Consider the following 23,975-nt stretch of genomic DNA (forward strand, 5'->3'; position numbering starts at 1 on the left):
AAAGGCAAGATGTTTTCATTTGTTTTAGTTGGAAGAAGTTTGCACTTGATATTCCCGCGGAAGTATATGTGCAGGTTTTCCTTGATGTCCACAGTTGGAGTACAGTCCACAAGCAGATCCCACTCGCGACTTAGTGTCTCGGACATGTCAAAATCATACCATAATTTAAGTGTCGTAAGTCAGTTGGGTTTAACGCCACTTTAAACAGCGTGTCAGCTTGATGTGGGAGGAGTGAGTGAGTTGGGTTTGACGCTGATTTGAACAGCGTGTCAGCTTGATGTTGGATGAGTGAGTGAGTTGGGTTTAATGCCACTTTGAACAGCGCGTCAGCTTGATGTGGGAGGAGTGAGTGAGTTGGGTTTAACGCCACTTTGAACAGCGCGTCAGCTTGATTGTGGGAGGAGTGAGTGAGTTGGGTTTGACGCTGATTTGAACAGTATTTCACTTATATCACAGTGCGTCAGCTTGATATGGGAGGAAAAAGCAAAGTAATTTACTTTACGTTGAACATTTTATCAACTTAATTCAATATGTATTGCAAGTAGTTTTTTTGCAACTGGATAATGTGTATGAACAAGCTCTATGTACATTCAGAATTGCACACTGCATTTGTCTACTGTACACACACATATATACTACTCAAAAGAATTAAAGAACACACAATTTGGTCATGACAGATTAACATTAGCCATATAAAAAACCCAGTATTCTTTAACTTCTTTTGAGTAGTACACGTCCGACTTGCTGACTTCAGGTGAATTTAAAAGATTGAAATCTCAACAATTCTAGATAAATAAAATCAATATGATGTTATGGAAAGCATAATGCTTTTGAAACCTATTAGATTTTGTTTTTAAAAACACAGGCACCAAGTTAACACGATTCATTGGGCTATGAATGGTTGATTATCAACACACACACACACACACACACACACACACACACACACACACACACACACACGATCTGGTTCTTCAAACTTCAAACAATGACCAACTTTCATTCACCTATACTGCTAGAGCCATAGAGCTCTGTCATGGTCGCGGTTTCCCAAATTCCTCGTGTTAGTTCTCTGAGACTATCATCATTGCCTCGCCCAGCTCTCACAATTAGAACATGCATATTATCAATCTGCCAGCAAGCTACCGGCTGTCAATTAACTTACCACATGACAAAATCATTTATTGAAGCATATTTGCCTGAATTTGTTGATACCTTCCCAAGTATGAGCCAGGAGGGGATGGTTGATGCCTTGTTCGTGCATACACTAAATGGCCGAACTACATGTATATCAATATCGCAGACAATTGTGTAAAAAACTTACTAAAAAACGTCTATTTTAAGCATTCTGCTTCAAGGTAATTTAAATGCATGTTAATTCTTCCCCAATGGGTTCTCGGGTCTTAAATCTTGTGATATCTCTGTGTTGGTGGTTAAAGTCCCAGACTAAGATAGGATCTCAGACAGAGCTGTTTTGCCGTAGAGGAAAATGCAGTTCTGATAACTCCAAGCATAATCTTCAGAGGAAGTGAAAAGATCATTTTTATTACTTTACGAGATCGGCCACCAGTGAGATTTATTCACAAAGCATGTTTCAGATTGGTAAATGTCAGTTTTATTTGTAGGTTTAGAAGTATGGTAACAGGATTAGTGTAACAATCCTCCTCATCATCATCGTCATCATAATATTTTATCATCATCGTCAAAATATTTTTCATCATCATCATCATCATCATCATCATCATCATCAAAATATTTTAACAAATTAATAAATTATTGTCGTCATGCATAGCCATTATAATGTACTTAACTGTTTTAATAAGTATATCATCAACAGGTGATAAAACACATTGTCTCATTCTCCCTTAATCAGAAGACATCAAATAAATCATTTGATAATCTGACATCGTATCTTCCATTGTTGTCTGTCATTTTCTGCCATATCATGGAAATAAGGCCCCATCAAACATCTCCCATAATATCCAGTATCACCAATATTACCATTCCTCTGCGAAATGTGCCAAACATTTGAACTTTTGCCCTATGCATGCCATTTTGCTGTTTTACAACAAGCATCTCCAATGGCCCCTTGTCTACAAACACCACAAGCCCAGTGTAGGCAGACATCCATTCCCATTGATGGAACCCCAAAATGGCATCTTAGAGGCCACTCTTTCAACCAAACAAGAAATGGGGCTTTGAAGTCCCCCAAACTGCCTCCAGGAACCAGTCTCAGACTCTGACATTTGGGGATCCCCCCACATCCATGCTGGGATAGATTGGAGTAGAAGACACCACTTAGTGGAATTGTATCAATTATCAAAAGATATTTTGGAACTATTTTCACATGTGTTGTGGGGAGTTTCTTGAGACTTACATCTGACGGTAATGATAGCCTTAGGGGTGTTAGTGTGTAATACAGAAAATATGTCTGAAAGTGTTCAAATGATTTCAACAAAATCTTTCATTCTGTGTCGGAGTAGGTCCTACATTTGTTTGACAAAAAAACAAACTAAACTGTGGATTGGTTGTCCGTGACTTGGCGGATTGTGCGCCATCACCATACCATGGCGCCATGGGACCTTGTTCTTGCTGTCAACCAGTGGTTGGTCTGACTGTGATATCATCATCATCATCATCTACAGATTAAAATAAAATGCAGCAAAGAGGGTTTGGGTGATCCTGGCACAGTCAGGCTGGTTAGGCTCATCATCAGCTCAGGGCCCTTGCTCCCTCTACACGCAGCCCAGACAGCGAATGGGACTTCTCCCAGGAAGCACTGCCTCGTCAAACCCACCCAGAACTTTTCGGAGAATGTGAAGAATCCCAAACACTGCAGCCATCTGCATAACTAATTTGGCCGGACGCTTGTCATTTTATATGTACAGCGGATGACACAATAATAAAATATTCTCATTCTTCTTATTCTTCTTCTGTACACAGTAAACATTTTCCAGAATGGACTTCTCCTATTGGATCCATGCTGGGATTCAAACACAGGCCTATGGCGAGATCCATTGACCACTATCCCTCCCATTAAGGACACAAACATTAAGAACTGATTCTTACAGGAATCCTTGCAGGAAGCATTTCAAAGAGGATAATGCAGTACAATGTTCAAAGTTCAGAAAGTTAACAAGGGAGATAACTCCATCCCACCAAGACGGATCACAATGAATAACAGCAAAGATACGGTACATATGATAACTGTGACATACCAACCAAACAATACACAAACACCTAAGCATATCCACCTTCCATTGACATACAAAGTGACACAAAGAAAAAACAAACGCCAAAAACAGTGTCAATTAATGAAGGGTCTCTTTTGCACCCAAATCCCTTGATTTCACACTATACTTACCACCCCCACCCCCCATCCCCTTGGAAAACAGTCCCCACAGCAATCCAAACATAGCCGGCTTCTAACAGATTGCGCTTCACCCTTCCAGCCTGTATCAAGCTTCAAGCCTCTCGCTTTGAGGGTTGTTATCAAATAAACGCAAATATCGTGTAGCAAATGAGGGTTATTCCAGCGTCCTTATCAAGAAACTATGTTTATGCTCGAAAACCAATCATCTCAATGATTACAGGACTAGCAATCCTAAACGCATCTTCAAGCCAACTTGTACTGCACTTGAACAAAATAAAACAGTCTGGCGAAATGCTTATTTTTGTGCCCAGCTTCGACCTCATCTAAATATTGCTGCGGCGTGTTTGTCTGGGGGAGGGATGGTATTTCTAGCTGAGACAATGTGGAAATGCGGAATAGAGACAAGAATTAGCCAGGCATGGACTGAAGTGACAATTTACTGCGGGTAACACAAAATAGAAATAAAGATAAGAACACCACGTTGTTGGGCATTTGGAACATCCAGTGTGTTATGGAACGGTAAAGACATAGGAGTCTGTGATAACATGTTCCTCTGATGGTGGAGATTCTTGTCAAGTCATTGCAAGTTTTGCGTGTCTGAATAAAACTATCCGGTGAATGTTCCACATCGGGGATGTCCATTGTTCAACTGACGATCCTCTGCAATATGGCAACGTGTTGTTTTATCATTTGATAGCTATTTTATTTGTTTGTTGTAGTTTTACGCCACATTCAGCAATATTCCAGCCATATAACGGCGGTCTGTAAATAATCGAGTCTGGACCAGACAATCCAGTGATTGACATCATGAGCATCGATCCGCGTAATCATATGCATCAACCAAGTCAGCGAGCCTGACCATCCGATCCCGTTAGTCGCCTCTGACAGCAAGCATAGTCGCCTTTTACGGCAAGCATGGGTTGCTGAAGACCTATTCTAGCCCAGATCTTCATGGGTCTTGATAGTTATTAAACAGATTCATTTGAACCAAGCTAAAACCTTGCAGTACTAACTTTTCATTGTTCATTCTCCTGACAGAGAAACACATGTGAACACTTCCCCTGACTGACTTGTGAACACTCACCTAAAATAGGAGCACTTCCCCTGACAGAGGAACACTTGCCTAAAAGAGGAACACTTGTGAACACTTCCCCTGACATAGGAACACTTCCCCTGACAGAGAAACACTTGTGAACACTTCCCCTGACATAGGAACACTTGTGAACACTTCCCCTGACAGAGAAACACTTGTGAACACTTCCCCTGACATAGGAACACTTCCCCTGACAGAGAAACACTTGTGAACACTTCCCCTGACATAGGAACACTTGTGAACACTTCCCCTGACAGAGAAACACTTGTGAACACTTCCCCTGACATAGGAACACTTCCCCTGACAGAGAAACACTTGTGAACACTTCCCCTGACAGAGAAACACATGTGAACACCTCCCAAGACTGAGGAACACTTGTGAACACTTCCCCTGACATAGGAACACTTCCCCTGACAGAGAAACACTTGTGAACACTTCCCCTGACATAGGAACACTTCCCCTGACAGAGAAACACTTGTGAACACTTCCCCTGACAGAGAAACACATGTGAACACCTCCCAAGACTGAGGAACACTTGTGAACACTTCCCCTGACATAGGAACACTTCCCCTGACAGAGAAACACTTGTGAACACTTCCCCTGACATAGGAACACTTCCCCTGACAGAGAAACACTTGTGAACACTTCCCCTGACATAGGAACACTTCCCCTGACAGAGAAACACTTGTGAACACTTCCCCTGACATAGGAACACTTCCCCTGACAGAGAAACACATGTGAACACCTCCCAAGACTGAGGAACACATGTGAACACCTCCCCTGTGGGAGGAACACTTGATTGTGATGTCACCAAGCACCTGTACATGTTGAGAACTGCAGCACCGCTGATGGGACAATCAGTTTAAGTTGCACAAAGACACCAGAGATTCCCACAATGCTTGGCAAATGTCTACAAAGATTGCAGCGACATTCCCTGCATGTTCTTGTCACCAAACAGGCACCTCTGCTCTGCTCTGCCTCGGTGTCTCATAATTGAATTCACCAAACAGGCACCTCTGCTCTGCTCTGCCTCGGTGTCTCATAATTGAATTCACCAAACAGGCACCTCTGCTCTGCTCTGCCTCGGTGTCTCATAATTGAATTCACCAAACAGGCACCTCTGCTCTGCTCTGCCTCGGTGTCTCATAATTGAATTCACCAAACAGGCACCTCTGCTCTGCTCTGTCTCGGTGTCTCATAATTGAATTCACCAAACAGGCACCTCTGCTCTGCCTCGGTGTCTCATAATTGAATTCACCAAACAGGCACCTCTGCTCTGCTCTGCCTCGGTGTCTCATAATTGAATTCAAACAGCACACAAAGGATATTGAATTAAGAAACACGCAGGAAACTGGATTCAAGTTTATTTGGACAAGAAATATTCCTTTTTGAAAATAATCCAATGTGGACTGAATCCCGAGTTGGCATGTTTTACTAACATGGAGAATTGTATCTAGCCTAGAATTTCAACATCTGCTTGAGCGGATGTCAATGAAATGGAATAAGGATAATATTAGTTGCTGCAAGCGTTCTGTGGAGTTCATCAACAAATTAAACAATCATATTCAGCTATAAGAAGCCATCGCAAGAATAAATATCAATGATTAATGTTACTACCTACAATGTACCACCGGTAGCGCTATATACTTGCAAAACAAATGTATTACAATTGTGCAGTCCTACCACAAGGTTATGGTCTGGTACACATGCTCATGATATCAATCACTGGATTGTCTGGTCCAGACTCCATTATTTACAGACCGCCATCATATAGCTGGAATATTGCTGAGTGCGGCGTTAAACAACAAACCAACCAACCAACCAACGTATGAATATACTAATTACATATTATCTTTAAGTCCCGTTGTATTTAAATCATCATAACAAAGTTAATTTCCAAGAGACATCACAATACTACAATTTTCCAAACACAACTCTGAACCTTAACAAAATACCTGAAGACTTCATCAGCCAATAAGATACAATGCCTACCGTTATCTAAAACAACCTCGGCTTTTGACATATAACATCCCAACACTATCACCAACATCAGGTCCTGCTAATGCCATACATTCTTCTCTTCCTAATTTGACATATAAATCTGATTACTCCGTCAAAATATACCATTTACCTAACAACACATTAAAAGCCAACCTTGGGTGGGGCAGCATGTAGAGAGGGTTAGGGTTCCAACATAAAACAAACAAAATAAATCATAAAACATATATCAAAGCCCCAAAACATTTGATTTGTGTAAATTCTGAAAACATTGTAGATTTAATCGGCAAATATTCGTATTGACATTGCCGACTCGGTCCGAGTCGTTGCAGACCTACACCCAGCCCAGCCATCTGCTACTTCCTCCACCAAGGAAAAAACACCAGCAAGAAAAACTTTGACAATCTTTAGACATGCTCGATGTATCGACTACAATAACACAAAGGGGGCAAGCTACATGTGTTATTTGTTAACACTTTCTCAAAACAGGAAAAAATTGTCAAAATCAAGTCCTGAGAACTAGTGAACATATCGAAAACATTATTTTTGTTATGACAGGATTGGTGCTTCCAGCTTGAAATAAACTCACCTGTCACTCATATCCGGTAGTCATGGTAACCAGGGTAAGCTCCATTGTTTAGTTGCCGAATTTTTCTCCTCAGGCTTAGGTGGGAAAAGATGCTAATTTCAAATCTTGTCTTATGAAAATATTTCATTACTTGGGCTGGGTGTTGTTACATATTGCAGCCTTGTGTGTCGATGTTTTTACTTGTTTACATTGTAATGTTTGGGAGGTATGGGGTTCATGGTTTGGATACTATTAGCTCAAAAACTACTTTTATCAATAATGCCTGACATTTCTCAAATTCCTTGACAAATAATTGATAGTGACTACGTGAGAATTTTAACTTTCACAAAACAATTATCTTTGTCCTAACAATATTACTACAGTTTTCCAAAGACAACTGAGAACACAACAAAATCCCCGAAGACTTCCATCAAACAATAAGATACAATGCCTCAAGTTATTTAAAACAACCTCGACTTTTGACATATAACATATCACAATCAACATCAGGGCCCACTTGCACAAAGCGATCTTAGCACTAAAATGATCGTAACTCCCATACTTTAACATAGGCTTACGATAGTCTTAGCGCTAAGATTGCTTTGTGCAAGTGGGCCCTGGTCCTGCTAATACCCTGCATACTACCTGACACCCTACTGATTTTAGAGTAGACACCACACCATATTTACATTCTACAATATCAAACAATAACACTCAAAAACAAATCTACATAAAAGTATCACAATATGCCAAACAAAAAAAGGATCATGAATATTTTTGTGGATTTTTTTGTAGTGAAGACTGAGCACGCAATTTCATAAAAATATCCCGAAAATTATTCATGATCAGTTTTTTGTTCAGTATATTCAAGTGATAACTTCCATCTTCATCCATGTCAACATACTTTCCAAACAACTAATTATTACTATTTACTCTTTCCATAACACCTGTATCAATTTAATAATTCCAGTATCTCCAAAGTCTGATAAATATTATGTTACATTTTGAGATAACTGAGCTAAGCCATAATCTAAAAACATAAAATTATTTTCCCCATTTCAACACCACCTTCAACCCGAAACCCAAAACATGACTTTTTCCCAGCCCATTAAGCAAGAAGCTACTTCCCTAATCCTTCTGAGTAAACACGGACCTCCATTGACTGTGTGGAGAGTCTATCCAACTGTCTGCCTGGGTATATAAACGCCAGGACAACAGGGATTAATGATCTTGTTATAACGATAAGATTACTGGAGTTTATTCGTCTCTCACTGTCAACACACATAGCTTATACCTTCCTGCCATACAGCGAGGATTAGGCATCAGCTATTCACAAAGTCAGTGTTCATTTATCGGACATATGACATGTGCACCGGTCCCCTCCTTTGTGAGGGTTTATTTGTATGAGGGGTTTTCTTATTTTCTGTTTGAACAGTGCACAATTTAGGGAACAGAAACTCTGCGATTTTTCCAGTTTGATACTTTTTTGGATTCCAACTTTGTAAGGTGTTCATGTAACTTGTAACCATGATAGGAGATCTTCAGACATGAAAGCTAAAATAATGCTTATGCATGACTATCTTCTATCCCTTAACCCTGATCATCCCGATTATCACCTGTCCCCGATTACCCTCTATCCCTGATCATCCTGTGTACCACCTGTCCTTGATTACCCGATTAACACCTATCCCTAATCATCCCCTGATCATCCCGATTATCACCTATCCCTAATCATCCCCTGATTATCACCTGTCCCTGATCATCCCGTTTATCACCTGTCCTTGATTATCACCTATCCTTAATCATCCCCTGATTATCACCTGTCCCTGATCATCCCGATTATCACCTATCCTTAATCATCCCCTGATTATCACCTGTCCCTGATTATCCCGATTATCACCTGTCCCTGATCATCCCGATTATCACCTGTCCCCGATTACCCTCTATCCCTGATCATCCCGATTATCACCTGTCCCCGATTACCCTCTATCCCTGATCATCCCGATTATCACCTGTCCCCGATTACCCTCTATCCCTGATCATCCCGATTATCACCTGTCCCCGATTACCCTCTCTCCCTGATCATCCCGATTATCACCTGTCCCCGATTACCCTCTCTCCCTGATCATCCCGATTATCACCTGTCCCCGATATCCCTCTGTCCCTGATCATCCCGATTATCACCCCTCCCTGACAATTGCCTATTAGTGATTATCTCCTCTCCCTAATTATCACCTATCCTGTGAACTTTCCTCGCATACAATACACAACAGCGAGTGTGTTAAGGGCCGTTCTTTGAATCCCACATTTCCAGAGTCACAGCGCTCGTACCACACAGGAATTAAACAACACAGCTGAAAGAATCTCCAATCCTTTATGCCTATCATGTACAGCACAAATAATTCTTAATATAATCTTTTTTGGGAGAACTCCCCCTCCAGTGAGGGACCTCCCCCTCCAATGAGCCCTAGGGACAAGCATAATACCCGCATTGTAATCTTTGCGTTGCCGTTTCATTTGATCTGGAATTATTTTTTTTAAATGAGTTGGTTGAATAACTAACATGGCCCCACCAAAACTAAACAACGTTTACAAAAGAAGGTAGAAATACAGCAATCTTCAAACCCCACTTCAGTGCGCCAGACTATGGACATGGGCACATTTCAATATTCATTTAAACTAATATTTGGTCTTGCTAACAGAAATTTGTTTTCTAAAGTTTTGTTAAAGATTTGTAAGTTGTAAAGAATGAATGTGCTGAAGATCGCCATTCCCTGCAGGGTAAACATGTCTGGCGGCAAGGTTGGTCTTCTTTGATTAGGAGTTTTTTATAAATCTTCAATGCTTGTCTTCTGTGAGACTCTATTTTTTAAATATCAGAGTGAGTAAGTGAGTGAGTTGGGTTTAACGCCGCTTTTAACAGTATTCCAGTTATATCACGGCGTGTCAGCTTAGTGTGGGAGGAAAGCCCGAAGTAATGCAGGTCTCAGACGTTTACCACTTCGGTGAAACCCACGAGTACGGGTATGGTGCTGACAAACCTAGAAACATAATCGGGATGAACCGGGATTCGAACCCACAATCATAGATTTCTGGCGTGCCCAAGGGACACAATTCTGCACAGCGAATTGTGGAGCCTTAGGCGACTGGGGCACCAGTACGCCCTTTAAATATCAGAAGAAATAGCACTTTTCAACTTTTGCTGGTTGTTGGGACCAGAATACCAAGAGATTAGCCGCTTGGTTCAGCTGTACCATTCATGGCTCGTCTCATCACTTGGCACTCAAACCGATGTCACAATCAAAACGGCATTTGAAATCAAATCACAAACATTTCACGTTTTGAACATTATTGAAAATATATGCAATAAAGGTATAAATGTAATTGTTGCATATTCAAATTTAAATATCAAATATAATAATAGCTGGATGTCATATTTTTAGGGCTGGTGTATCTGGGACTGAAATCCTTTTTCCTGACGATACATAACTCCAATATCACATCTAACACAATGCAGGATCTCCTGTGTGTGATGACCGCCACCGTGGTCTAGTGGTAGACCGTCCCCCCGGAGAGCGGAAGGTCCGGGGTTTCGATCCCCGGCCGCTTCATACCAAAAGACCTTAGATGGTACTTGTTGTTACCCTGTCTGGCGCTCAGCATTAAGGGGCTAAAACAAGGACTGGTCGGCTCGGAGTCAGTATACTGTGTCTGAGTGGGGTATTCATGTTAAACTGCGGCATGGTATCTCAGTGAGCTAGCACTATAAATCGGCATCAGTCCGGACTAGTACAAGCAGCCACACAAACACACACACGACACGTGCATACACGTCGCTATATAAGTGCAATAATCTTGGACGCGACATTAAACCCCATTTCACCTCATCTCACCTGTGTGTGATCAAACAGCCTGATTGGAAAAGAGAATCACAGAACCACAGCCCAAAGACACTGAAATCAGTCATGCATACACACGGGACATAACACAGCAATAAATTTAACAGTTTGGCTATTTACTTTTCTGTCAGCAGGTCAGGAAAGTACAAAACCTTAACCCACTATCTTCAAAAAGGAAAAGCAATGTTTCCCTGAGTGTCGAACCCCAAATCTCCAACACACCATGGGTTAAGTCATCTGTATCTTCAGTGTCATTCACACCTGCCTAACAAAACCTTATAACATTATTAAACGCCTGAGGCAAGGCACCTTTTACTATCGCGATTTAAAACGTCTCTCACTACTCGCAACTCTCTTCAAATATTGTACGAGGGTAGAAGGTTATTACCTCAGCCTGTTTGCCCCGAGATTGCAACAATTAGATCTTTAAATTTCTCGATGAACTGCATCTCAAAACTTCATCTTCGCAACAAAATTGAAAGACCTTAAACTTTGTAAGGCTGTTTTGTGTGTTTCGCCTAGAGAAAACCCAGGTGTGGATTTTTAATTCAGACAGCAACCCAAACAGATTTCTATAATAAAAGAGGGACACTCAAATCATGTCGTTTTTAAAGGGAAATAATAGGAAAATTATTTCTTTATGCCACTTCTGTACCAATTCATTTTTCGGGGGCGAATTACCTCCCATTTCCACAGATGCATGCTGGGATGCCACCTATTACCCTCCCAGCCTTTGATGATATTTAAATCATTCCAGTTATAAAATTGGACAAATACTAGCTGGAGCATTAGTACAGCTATTTAATTTTGTGATGAAACATTCACTTTTTTTAATGGAGGGAGTCATGCTGGGCCTGTCTTTGAAACTGGAGGGAAATAAGTTCAGTTTGAGTAACACTATCATCATATAGGTTGGCTATTACTGCATACCAGGAACAGAGCATGGTTAGGAAGGTGATACACTTGACATGAACACTGTCATCCTCTTAATCCAGGATGACCTTCAACTACTCTGAATACAACCAGATTCGGGACTTAGAGAATGAGTGAGTGAGTGAGTGAGTGGGGGGGACAGAGCATGGTTAGGAAGGTGATACTCATGACATGAACACTGTCATCCTCTTAATCCAGGATGACCTTCCACTACTCTGAATACAACCAGATTCGGGACTTAGAGAATGAGTGAGTGAGTGAGTGAGTGGGGGGGACAGAGCATGGTTTGGAAGGAGGAAGGTGAGTGAGTGTATGATTGAGCAATTAAGTGAGCGAGTGATTGAGTGAGGTGAGGGGAGGTGAAATGGGGTTTAACGTCGCGTCCAAGATTATTGCACTTATATAGCGACGTGCATGTACGTGTATGTGTTTGTGTGGCTGCTTGTACTAGTCCGGACTGATGCCGATTTATAGTGCTAGCTCACTGTGATTACCATGCCGCAGTTTAACATGAATACCCCACTCAGACACAGTATACTGACTCCGGTCCGACCAGTCCTTGTTTTAGCCCCTTAATGCCGAGCGCCAGACAGGGTAAGAACAAGTACCATCTTTTCACGTCTTTTGGTATGACACGGCCGGGGATCGAACCCCGGCCTTCCGCTCTCCGGGCGGACGCTCTACCACTAGACCAGGGTGGCGGTCGAGTGATTGAGTGAGTGCTTGGGCGAATGATTGAATGAGTGAGTGAATGTGACATCATTAACTGGTCTGCCTCGCCCATCACTTACAGGCAACCCTGACGCAACATGAAAACTGAATATTGATATCTGTACTCCAGTATATACCCGCTCACTCATACTTACTGAGGTTCAAGCCTTAAAGCGTTGGCATATTTTATCAAAATTGCATACTGATTTAAATAAATAAATTCAAAACTCTGACATACCAACTGCTGACACAACACAATTGAGTAGAAATATGCCTGTGTTAAACAAGGGAGGGCAAGATCCCGACCATATGGCTCTGCTATTCTCCACCCTCGCCAGTGGACGACAAGTCTATATTTAATCCATTCAGCAGCTATAAACAATCTTTTACCATGTTCCAAATATCAAGGTGAGGGTTGAACATGGCCTTGCAACCCCTGCATGCAACCTTCAACCTCAGCAGCCCGCAGAGACAGCCAGGGTACAGACAGAGTGACATGGGAGTCTGGGACATCTACAAGCTATCTGCCCATTCTGATCCATCTGTTAGCCCCACAATCCACGTCCCTCCACCCCCTGCTCCACAATCCACGTTCCTCCACCCCCTGCTCCACAATCCACGTCCCTCCACCCCCTGCTCCACAATCCACGTCCCTCCATCCCCTGCTCCACAATCCATGTCCCTCCACCCCCTGCTACACAATCCACGTTCCTCCATCCCCTGCTCCACAATCCACGTCCCTCCACCCCCTGCTACACAATCCACGTTCCTCCACCCCCTGCTCCACAATCCACGTCCCTCCACCCCCTGCTCCACAATCCACGTCCCTCCACCCCCTGCCCCACAATCCACGTCCCTCCACCCCCTGCTCCACAATCCATGTCCCTCCATCCCCTGCTCCACAATCCATGTCCCTCCACCCCCTGCCCCACAATCCATGTCCCTCCACCCCCTGCCCCACAATCCATGTCCCTCCACCCCCTGCCCCACAATCCACTTCCCTCCACCCCCTGCCCCACAATCCATGCCCCTCTACCCCATCCCATCTCTGCCAGTGCGAGAGTTCCTCTTTTTCAGCCCCACAATCCATGTCCCCTCACCCCCTGCTAAACAATCCATGCCCCTCCTCCACCCCCTGCTACACAATCCATGCCCCTCCACCCCATCCCATCTCTGCCAGTGCGAGAGTTCCTCTATTTCAGCCCCACAATGCATGTCTCAGTTATGCATAGCCCAGATAGTACCCATCACAAGACATACCAGCTTTTTAGATAGCAAAATATTGCCTTGTCCTAGTCCCCGCCTTGGGGGATGGTATTTCCATGTAAGACAAAAGGTCAACTGATGTCCCAGCCCTTCAACACTAACATTACCCAGCAAGACAAAGGTCTCATTCTTGGGCTTTCTTCCTCCGAGTGTTCCCTAATTAACTCCACCTATAACCCCAGGGCATACTTACAAACTGAAACATTCTCAAGCGCTATCGCTGCCATTCTGCAGATTAAATATTTTCCATATTTTTCAAACTGATATCAAGGACATATGGCGGAACACTCTTTTTTGAAAAGTCAGCAATTTGAGCCATCACTTTTCAGGTTGCCAAAGGAGAATCATCCAGTGAATATTGAAGCTCAAATCTCTATCCTAGCTCTTGCGATTCCCATGAGACGGCGAAACTGCGAATCATTACTGGGCGAATCCCACATCTGGTGACGAGCGTTTTTTTCAACAACATATCTATGGCTTTTCCTGGAGTTTTTACTTAAAGTTGAGAAATACAAATTTGACATGTAATATCCATAAATCTCCCTTTTTCTTCATCTTTACTTGAGGCGTACAAGAAACAGTTCTCCCTCTTCAAACGGTCATGTAGAACTTGCCACTTAAGCTGCTTCATCTAACAGATAATTTCAAACATTTTATCAAAAATTGAGCAAGCTTATTTTGAGAACAGACATGAGTTACGATTCATCTAAACTCTTATCATCAAATGACCATAAAATCACCAGGAAGAAACGAACATGTGTCACCCTTATAAAGAGGTAAGTTCCAGGGCCAAAAAACAATACCTCCTTCCAAAAAAATAATCATACACAATCATCTTATGTTTGCAGCACAAAGAACTTGTTTGAGAAACGTCTATTTTCAGCCCATGTTGCAAAGAGGTGTTCTGATAGTCATAATAATACCGACTTTTATATTTTGATTTAAAAAAATATATTATACTAAGGGAAGCAACTCTTTTTTTTTAAACTATTCTGGAATTGGTTAATCACTTTGAAAATACCTGTATTGTAAAAATTTTTTAAGTAAACACTTTACCATATGTGTGTTAAGAATTTTTAGACAGACTTTCTGAGGCAATTTTGTAAATGGAAAGCTCCATGTTGTGAGTATGTGAATCATTCTAGGTTATCAGCCTATCCTTGCACGACTAAGGGACATAACTCTATACAGCAACACAGGGCACATTCCCCTTCAAACCAGCGATAAATAGTAATAAATACAGTAAATATTCCCAATACTTATAACATGGCCAACGATTTTTAGATTTGTAACTATATTTGGTTTAGCCCAAAAATGTGACTTACCTCCCCTTGCTAGTGACAGGCATGAGGCCAACAGCAGGCAGATGGCGCTCCCCAGTGCATACAGCTCCGTGCAGCATTTCCTCATTGTCGTGTTCACTTCCTTTACGCCAGTCTCTTATCATCGCACATACTTTCCACCTGCTCATATGTTGCTAACAAGGTGTGTACCTGCAAGAGAGAACAACGCCATGATTAAATAACCAAATATGTACATCAAAACTTTCATCCAGCTTCAAGACAAGTAAGTCGATGTTTCTGCACCGCAATATTCTCAGACAAGAGGCAATAGTTCCACTCAAACGATTGACTACCGAAGTCAAACCAATGAGATCCCTCCGAGTACTGATCTAAATATCGTTCTCATCTAAACAAATCGCATACCGTTACTCATCCTCAGCTTAACTTGTGAAACCCGTACGATGGATGGAACTTTCAGCCAAAGTCCCATCCTAAAGTTTGCCTAACTTCTAATATCACAGAATCTCGTAGGAACAACTTTTAATAATTTTACTTTTCTTTCCGCATCAAAAGCTGAAAAGCTATTTAGATGTCATTGAGGTGACCTGATCACACGGGTCTTCAGGAAAGTAGTAGCAGCAGTGAACAAACAGCCATGATGGTCGCCACAGGTCGTAATTGTCCTCCGAGCTTAAACCTACTCTGCACCCACACACAAATATTAATGAATAAATTTGATAAAATCGCGGCTCTAAAATCCAAATGTCAATTGTGGGTTGTCAGATGATGTAGAACATGGCGATGCCTAGGCGTCATGGTGGGCTCCACACTTGCAAAAACCAACACGCAGTTTGGTGTAAAGCAGCAAATCACAGCCATAAATACCCATCCGTGATAATCGAATTCACAACTCAAGCAAATCTAATACTTATCGATTGCAGAAACTGGTAAACAGTCATAAAAACGCCGGGTCTTTGAATTGCAGAATGCGTACATTTGGAGTATCATACCGACACAGTCACCCATCGTGACTAAGAAATGGGAAAAGTTCGAAAACAAAATTACTTCCACCTCATTATTCACCATAGCTATTGAGAGTAAATTCACCAGGTCACAATAAAACTAACAGAAAAAGTAAGATTTTCAAAATCGTGAAATTAATATTTTACATGAAAGAAACATTTTGACTTGAAAAGTACAACGTATAAAACATCTTGAATTAAACTCTAGATTAATGTCTTCTTCCTAAAACTGAATCCTTGATCACCAGTCAAGTCTACATGCAAATATCCAGAAAAGACATCAAGAATGTATTCTATATGTAACGAGTTTTGTGGAGAATTGCATATAAGCATACAAAGCACCCTCAAGACGACTGTGAACAAAGATATATATATAATACCAACCAAAGAAGTTATAGCATGATTTGTTTGACAGGCATTTCTTAGAAGTTGACGGATGACAAAGTAGACCAAAAATCAGGGATAACAACTTTTTTATTATATTGTACTAGCGACATTTCAGAATAGAGCTTTGTACCTTTGTCAAGCAGGACTGGATCATGAACATGCTACTGTTGGTTGGTTGTTTTGTTGTTTAACGCCGCACTCAGCAATATTCCAGCTATATGACGGCGGTCTGTAAATAATCTAGTCTGGACCAGACAGTCCAGTGATTAATATCATGAGCATCGCTCCACGCAATTGGGATCGAAGACATGCATCAACCAAGTCAGCGAGCCTGACCATCCGATCCCGTTAGTCGCCTCTTGCAACAAGCATAGTCACCTTTTACGGCAAGCATGGGTTGCTACATGCTACAGAATTATGTATATATACGGTAGGTGAAGGATTAACAATAACAATTATCATACCTGAGAGAGACACACCCAACTCTTCATAAGCTACAGCTAATCTGTCATGGCTGGTGTGTATTGCACTATGCCCTTTCTATTGTGAGTGTTCCCTTACTTGTTGAGAGTAGTATATATGCATAACTTATTCATGTTGGATGGTGAAGGGAAAAATATATTCAGGAATATAAATATATCTAAATTTGAAAACATCAAAATGTAACCAAAAAAATCTCAATTTAATCCCATGGGTGATTACATTTTTTTCCGCTGTGGGATGGTCGTAAATGCATCACCCATTCTTAAATAGAAACAGCCAATAGAATTCCACTCTCTTTCTTTCATTGCTTCATCTTTTATATACAATTTCACGACTAAGTCACCTTCAGAAAATCTCGTGTGATAAAATCGTAAATGATAATCGAAGTGTGAAATCAACATGAATGCCGAAAGGAATATTGATAAGAACGACACTCCTCAATTGGCCCTGGCGATGACTACATGGAGAAGGACAGACACTGACGACTCGCAGTGGCTACAATTTGGTGCTTCAATGACCATGGATCTGCTTATCACGGTTTGAGATCATTTACCATTAGGAAATCAATTTGTGATTCACTCGGATATTTCTTTTCAAAACAACCCTGTTGACCAGAACGTACTTTCTGTTAACTTTTCAAAAAGTTGTGAAACGTTACATCCTTTAAATACAACAATTTAATTTTGTAAAAAAAAATTGAAAGTGATAACCATTTATGAAATATATTCACAACAATACTACTAATCCCTAATTGACTTCAATTACTAGTTTCCATGGAAACATGATCTTATATTTCACAATGTATAATATCAATATACAGCAATTTTTCATCACAAATAACCATAATAAAAACAGATTTGACAGCACATTTCCGGTGTAAAATAATTAATGGCCACTCCAAATGGTTTCATATATAAATACTTGTTATATGAATAGTTGATAGTTACCATGGAAACTGACGTAAGTAGCAAAATCCCAACCTCCCCCTCCAGTTTAAATAAATTCTGACAAGTTTAATGAATGAGAAGCAGTGTGTTTTCATGAATGACATATATGCAGGTCTGCAACATGTCAGCTGCAACTTAATCCCGAACATCGGCAATCTCAAGAGGGGTCTAGTGACAAATTTCCTTCTATTTGAGGGAATGTTCCCGGTTCCTGTATTAAAGAGCCGCACATTCATGAATGAAATAGGGTTGGTTAGTTTGGAAAGGTTTCTGATCAATTTCAGGAAGTTGTCAAGTCTGACTTTGCGATAAACAAGTTGTCAAATTCGTCAAGTGCCAACCAAACACAATAACCTAGGTAACCTCACTTTAAGTAACAAGTCGTAAGTCCCAAAGAAGTTCACTATTGAACAAATTTAACCTCAAAAGCCGAAAAATATAAAAGGTCCTATATCAAGTGACAACTCTCTTGAAAGGTTATTTTTTATACATTCTACTGAATGTCTAACTTTATGGACGTCTTAAACTTTTTTTAATGACACAGATACGAGATACTCGGCCGGGGCTGTACCATGCCGCCTGCCATCAAGCACTATCTCCAGCCATAAGAAACTAACATAACTGACAATAGCTGTCTCGTCAAGTGCGTGAGTGAGTGAAGTTATACACCGCTTTTAGCAGTATTCGCGCAATATCTCTGCAGGCTGTCTCATCAAAATAACACAATATCTCATAACTTATGATCCCAGATCTTACGTCTTTCTCAAACAATTTTCTGTCGGGTTACCTATTACCTTAAGTAACTTCTCTCCTTTTTCCTATAATAAATGGAAGTTCATCAGCCGCCCGTCACAACTGATTCTCAATCAACTGCCGGACATTATCACAATGCAAAATATCTCCCTCAAGATGCTATCTTCCTGAGTACTGACAACCACCTTTATAACAATCTCACACCAACAGCAAATAGCATTTGTTTTGCCTATTATTTCCCCGTAATCTTATCCCGCTTGTCAAAACAAACTATCCCCAAATATTTGCAGCCTAACGAAAAAATGTTCTATTTAAGGAACTGCGTTGTTAAGTATTTCTTAGTAAGAACATGCACACGTGAATTGCTTGCATTGTTCAAGAAAATTAACTAATATCTCTCATACTTGAGGTTCTCGACTTTCCTTAATTGAAAAACCCAATCTGATTGTGTCAAGTTTTTCTTCACATGTCAAAAAGGTTTGTGCTCTGTCAATGTCAATTTTGTTTAAAGAGTGACAGAGGCAATAAAAGTAGCACACAATGAATATATCGGTTTTGGTAAGCTACATCTTGCTGCATCACAGTTTTAGGTTGTAACATATTCTTACATTGCAACAGCTGTCTTTCATGCAGTAACCTGACATCTAGGTGTTTCACAATTACTTTAAAGGCATATCACTTTTGTGCTACGTAACATAAAAAGTCTACAAAGTTTACTCGATGCACAAACCTGCGTCCAGTACGCACAAATGTAGAGAATGGACGCAAAAATGTATTTTTTTAGTAATAATATTATTTATTCTTATCCTGGCTTATTGACTAATGAGAACAGAAATGTTTCCAGACTACATGGTTTGTGCGAAAAATAGAGTGCCGAGTTACTGGTCTTGGTCACGTGGTCTCGGTCACGTGGTCTCGGTCACATGGTTCCGCTGTGCCTGCACGGACACAAGGTGCGTTAGTGTGAGATGTTTTCTCAGTCATGCATAGTGTCACTGATACTATTTATGGTAAGATGAAAACAAAGTTCATTAGGTCTAGAAAAGAGGACGTCTAAATGTGAGAATTAATTTATTTCACATTTTGTTTTATTGCAGGATTCATATTTGTATCTTGAAAATAATGAAAATGATTTTTCTGCAAATCTTTTCACGATTGCTAAATCGCAGATCACCTGGGACTGACTCAACTCAGATGCTCTCCCACATCAAGCTGCTGTGATGCGACTGAAACACTGTTCAAAGTTGTGTTGCACCAACTCTCCCATTCCGTACAGCTCCTGCAACGTTCCTGACAAACACTTGAGTGTATCTGTGTTGTCAGCCAACAACACGACTATCTCACATCATAGCTGTGTACCTCCAAGCCATATCTCAAGTAGAGCTTGTTCATCATTGTTTAGCTTGGAACAAGTGTGTGTCACTTCCTGCTCTGTCTGATCAGCTCAGCAACTGATCAGAATTGTGCCTGATAACAGCAACTTCATCAATAACTGCCTGACAGCAACTTCATCAATAACTGATTACTGTACAACAGCAACTTCATCGATAACTGCCTGACAGCAACTTCATCGATAGCTGATTACTGTACAACAGCAACTTCATCAATAGCTGATTACTGTACAACAGCAACTTCATTGATAGCTGATTACTGTACAACAGCTACTTCATCGATAGCTGATTACTGTACAACTGCAACTTCATTGATAGCTGATAACTGTACAACAGCTACTTCATCGATAGCTGATTACTGTACAACAGCAACTTCATCAATAGCTGATTACTGTACAACAGCAACTTCATTGATAGCTGATTACTGTACAACAGCAACTTCATCGATAGCTAATTACTGTACAACAGCAACTTAATCGATAGCTGATTACTGTACAACAGCAACTTCATCGAAAGCTGATAACTGTAAAAGAGGAACTTTAATGATAGCTGATTACTGTACAACAGCAACTTCATCAATAGCTGATTACTGTACAACAGCAACTTCATCGATAACTGCCTGACAGCAACTTCATCGATAGCTGATTACTGTACAACAGCAACTTCATTGATAGCTGATTACTGTACAACAGCAACTTCATCGATAGCTGATTACTGTACAACAGCAACCTCATCAATAGCTGATTACTGTACAACAGCAATTTCATCAATAGCTGATTACTGTACAACAGCAACTTCATCAATAGCTGATTACTGTACAACAGCAACTTCATCGATAGCTGATTACTGTACAACAGCAACTTCATCGATAGCTGATTACTGTACAACAGCAACTTCATCAATAGCTGATTACTGTACAACAGCAACTTCATCGATAGCTGATTACTGTACAACAGCAACTTCATCAATAGCTGATTACTGTACAACAGCAACTTCATCGATAGCTGATTACTGTACAACAGCAACTTCATCGATAGCTGATTACTGTACAACAGCAACTTCAATGATTACAGTTGCAACTTTACTTCGATTCAAGAAATTAAATAATTTTAAATGATAAGACAAGTGTGATTTTTACAGCATCCATGAACAAAGCAATTGTGCCTGACACATCAGGCCATCCTAACAAATAAACATTAATGGTAAATTTGTAAACTACACCAAATGTTTTATTTTAACCTTCGTGGCCACACCTTTTTTCCAAAGGAAGACAAACACAATCAAAAGTGAAAATGACAATTTAAATCCCACAGTTGAAACCCATTGACAGATATTGACAAGATTTTCTTTTCTCGAAGAGCTGTGTATTTCCTCCTGTCCGGAATGAACCATTTCTGACTTTTTCCAACCACAAAAACCTCGGAACAATATACAGTAGTCCTGAAAAGACTGCTTTAGAAAGATGCAAACCCACTTAATTCTCCTTAACGGGGATAAAACATGTTTTAGGGCCAACTGCGCATGTCATTTTCAGCCTGGTTTTCCTGTATGTTCCTGCCATTTAATGCCATTGCTCTATGGCGCTGAATGAGACAAAGTGCTGGAATTCCAGCACTCTTGAATGGCACTGACAACGCCGTTATCAGTCATAAAACAAACAGTGTTGGTGCAGCGTGCATATTTCATTCACACATATTTCGGAACAGTATGTCATGTGCTGCATATCATAGGAATTCAACGGTTCCATTACAATACAAGAAAAATAATTTTATGTTTATTTTAATTCTCAATAACATATTTCAAGTGCTGCATAAGAAAGAGCAGAATTTACCGGTTCTATTTACAATACAACAAATATACATTTAGGTGGGTTTTTTTTTCTTTCTCACAATTTATTTCAATTGCTGCATGTCATAAGAAAGAGTAGAAATTACCGGTTCCATTACAATACAACAAATATAATTTTTGGACTTTTTCTATCAACAAGCTGTATAAAATGTTGCATGAAAGAGCCGAATGTCTCTCACAATTTATTTCAAATGCTGCATGTATTACTAGAAAGAGCAGAATTTACCAGTTCCATTACAATACAACAAATATTATTTTTGGACTTTTTTTCTCTATATATTTCAAGTGTTGCATGTTATAAGAAAGAGCAGAATGTACCGGTTCCATCACAATACAACAAATATAATAGCATGTTTATTTTTTTCTCACAATTTATTTCAAGTGCTGCATGTCATAAGAAAGAGCAGAATTTACCGGTTCCATTACAATACAACAAATATAATTTTTGGACTTTTTCTATCAACAAGCTGTATAAAATGTTGCATGAAAGAGCAGACTAGTAACTCTTCCATTTGCTAATGTCCCTCCTGTTCTGAAACAATAGGGAGGGATTTAATCCTGAGGGATCTATTTCCTAATTTCAATTGGTGGAAAACTTCTCATCCTAATATTTTCAAGCACTTTTCTTTGTATGACATCTAAATATTCTTCACAACAAGCAAACATACTAACCACAAAGCTATCAAACTGGCCATAAACACCAATAGCAACACTTACATAATTTGAAAATAAAACAGTTGATGCACTCATGTCATCATAATAACAAGATTATTTACACTGTTTTTATAAACAAATTCTTACACTTTCCTTTAATGTTTATTTTCTCAAAGATTAATGATATTGTATTTTATCACAAATAATAATCCACTATTAGTCATGTGTATATATCTAGCTTTGCACATAGGTTACAGGGGAATAATGAGTTATATTAGCTAGATTTTTTATCACAAATAATACTCCACTATTAACACACAGTCACATGTATCTAGCTTTGCACATAGGTTACAGGGGAATAATGAGTTGTATAAGCTAGATTTTTTATCACAAATAATACTCCACTATTAACACACAGTCACATGTATCTAGCTTTGCACATAGGTTACTGGGGAATAATGAGATATATTAGCTAGATTTTTTATCACAAATAATACTCCACTATTAACACACAGTCACGTGTATCTAGCTTTGCACATAGGTTACAGGGGAATAATGAGATATATTAGCTAGATATTTTATCACAAATAATACTCCACTATTAACACACAGTCAAGTGTATCTAGCTATGCACATAGGTTACAGGGGAATAATGAGATATATTAGCTAGATATTTTATCACAAATAATACTCCACTATTAACACACAGTCAAGTGTATCTAGCTATGCACATAGGTTACAGGGGAATAATGAGATATATTAGCTAGATATTTTATCACAAATAATACTCCACTATTAACACACAGTCAAGTGTATCTAGCTATGCACATAGGTTACAGGGGAATAATGAGATATATTAGCTAGATATTTTATCACAAATAATACTCCACTATTAACACGCAGTCACTTTATATATATATCTATGCACAAAGGTTACAGGGGAATAATGAGTTATATTAGCTAGATATTTTATCACAAATAATACTCCACTATTAACACACAGTCACGTGTATCTAGCTATGCACATAGGTTACAGGGGAATAATGAGATATATTAGCTAGATATTTTATCACAAATAATACTCCACTATTAACACGCAGTCACTTTATATATATATATATCTATGCACAAAGGTTACAGGGGAATAATGAGTTATATTAGCTAGATATTTTATCACAAATAATACTCCACTATTAACACACAGTCACGTGTATCTAGCTATGCACATAGGTTACAGGGGAATAATGAGATATATTAGCTAGATATTTTATCACAAATAATACTCCACTATTAACACGCAGTCACTTTATATATATATATATCTATGCACAAAGGTTACAGGGGAATAATGAGTTATATTAGCTAG

General features: G+C 39.9%; 1 protein-coding gene across 3 annotated transcripts in view; it reads right to left on the reverse strand.

Annotated features, from left to right (window-relative positions):
• LOC124122871 (cell adhesion molecule-related/down-regulated by oncogenes-like) overlaps nt 1–23,975 on the reverse strand; it is a 346,871-nt gene that overhangs the window by 55,161 nt on the left and 267,735 nt on the right. For all 3 annotated transcript variants that reach the window (XM_048390129.1, XM_048390127.1, XM_048390128.1), the window contains one exon: nt 15,167–15,334. In XM_048390129.1, coding sequence (XP_048246086.1) covers nt 15,167–15,251 — 85 coding nt within the window. In that variant the 5' untranslated portion in view covers nt 15,252–15,334. The remainder of the gene's footprint in view (nt 1–15,166; nt 15,335–23,975) is intronic.

The sequence above is a fragment of the Haliotis rufescens genome, unplaced genomic scaffold (assembly GCF_023055435.1).
Source record: "Haliotis rufescens isolate VD_foot unplaced genomic scaffold, xgHalRufe1.0.p SCAF_84, whole genome shotgun sequence".
Lineage (NCBI taxonomy): Eukaryota > Metazoa > Mollusca > Gastropoda > Lepetellida > Haliotidae > Haliotis > Haliotis rufescens.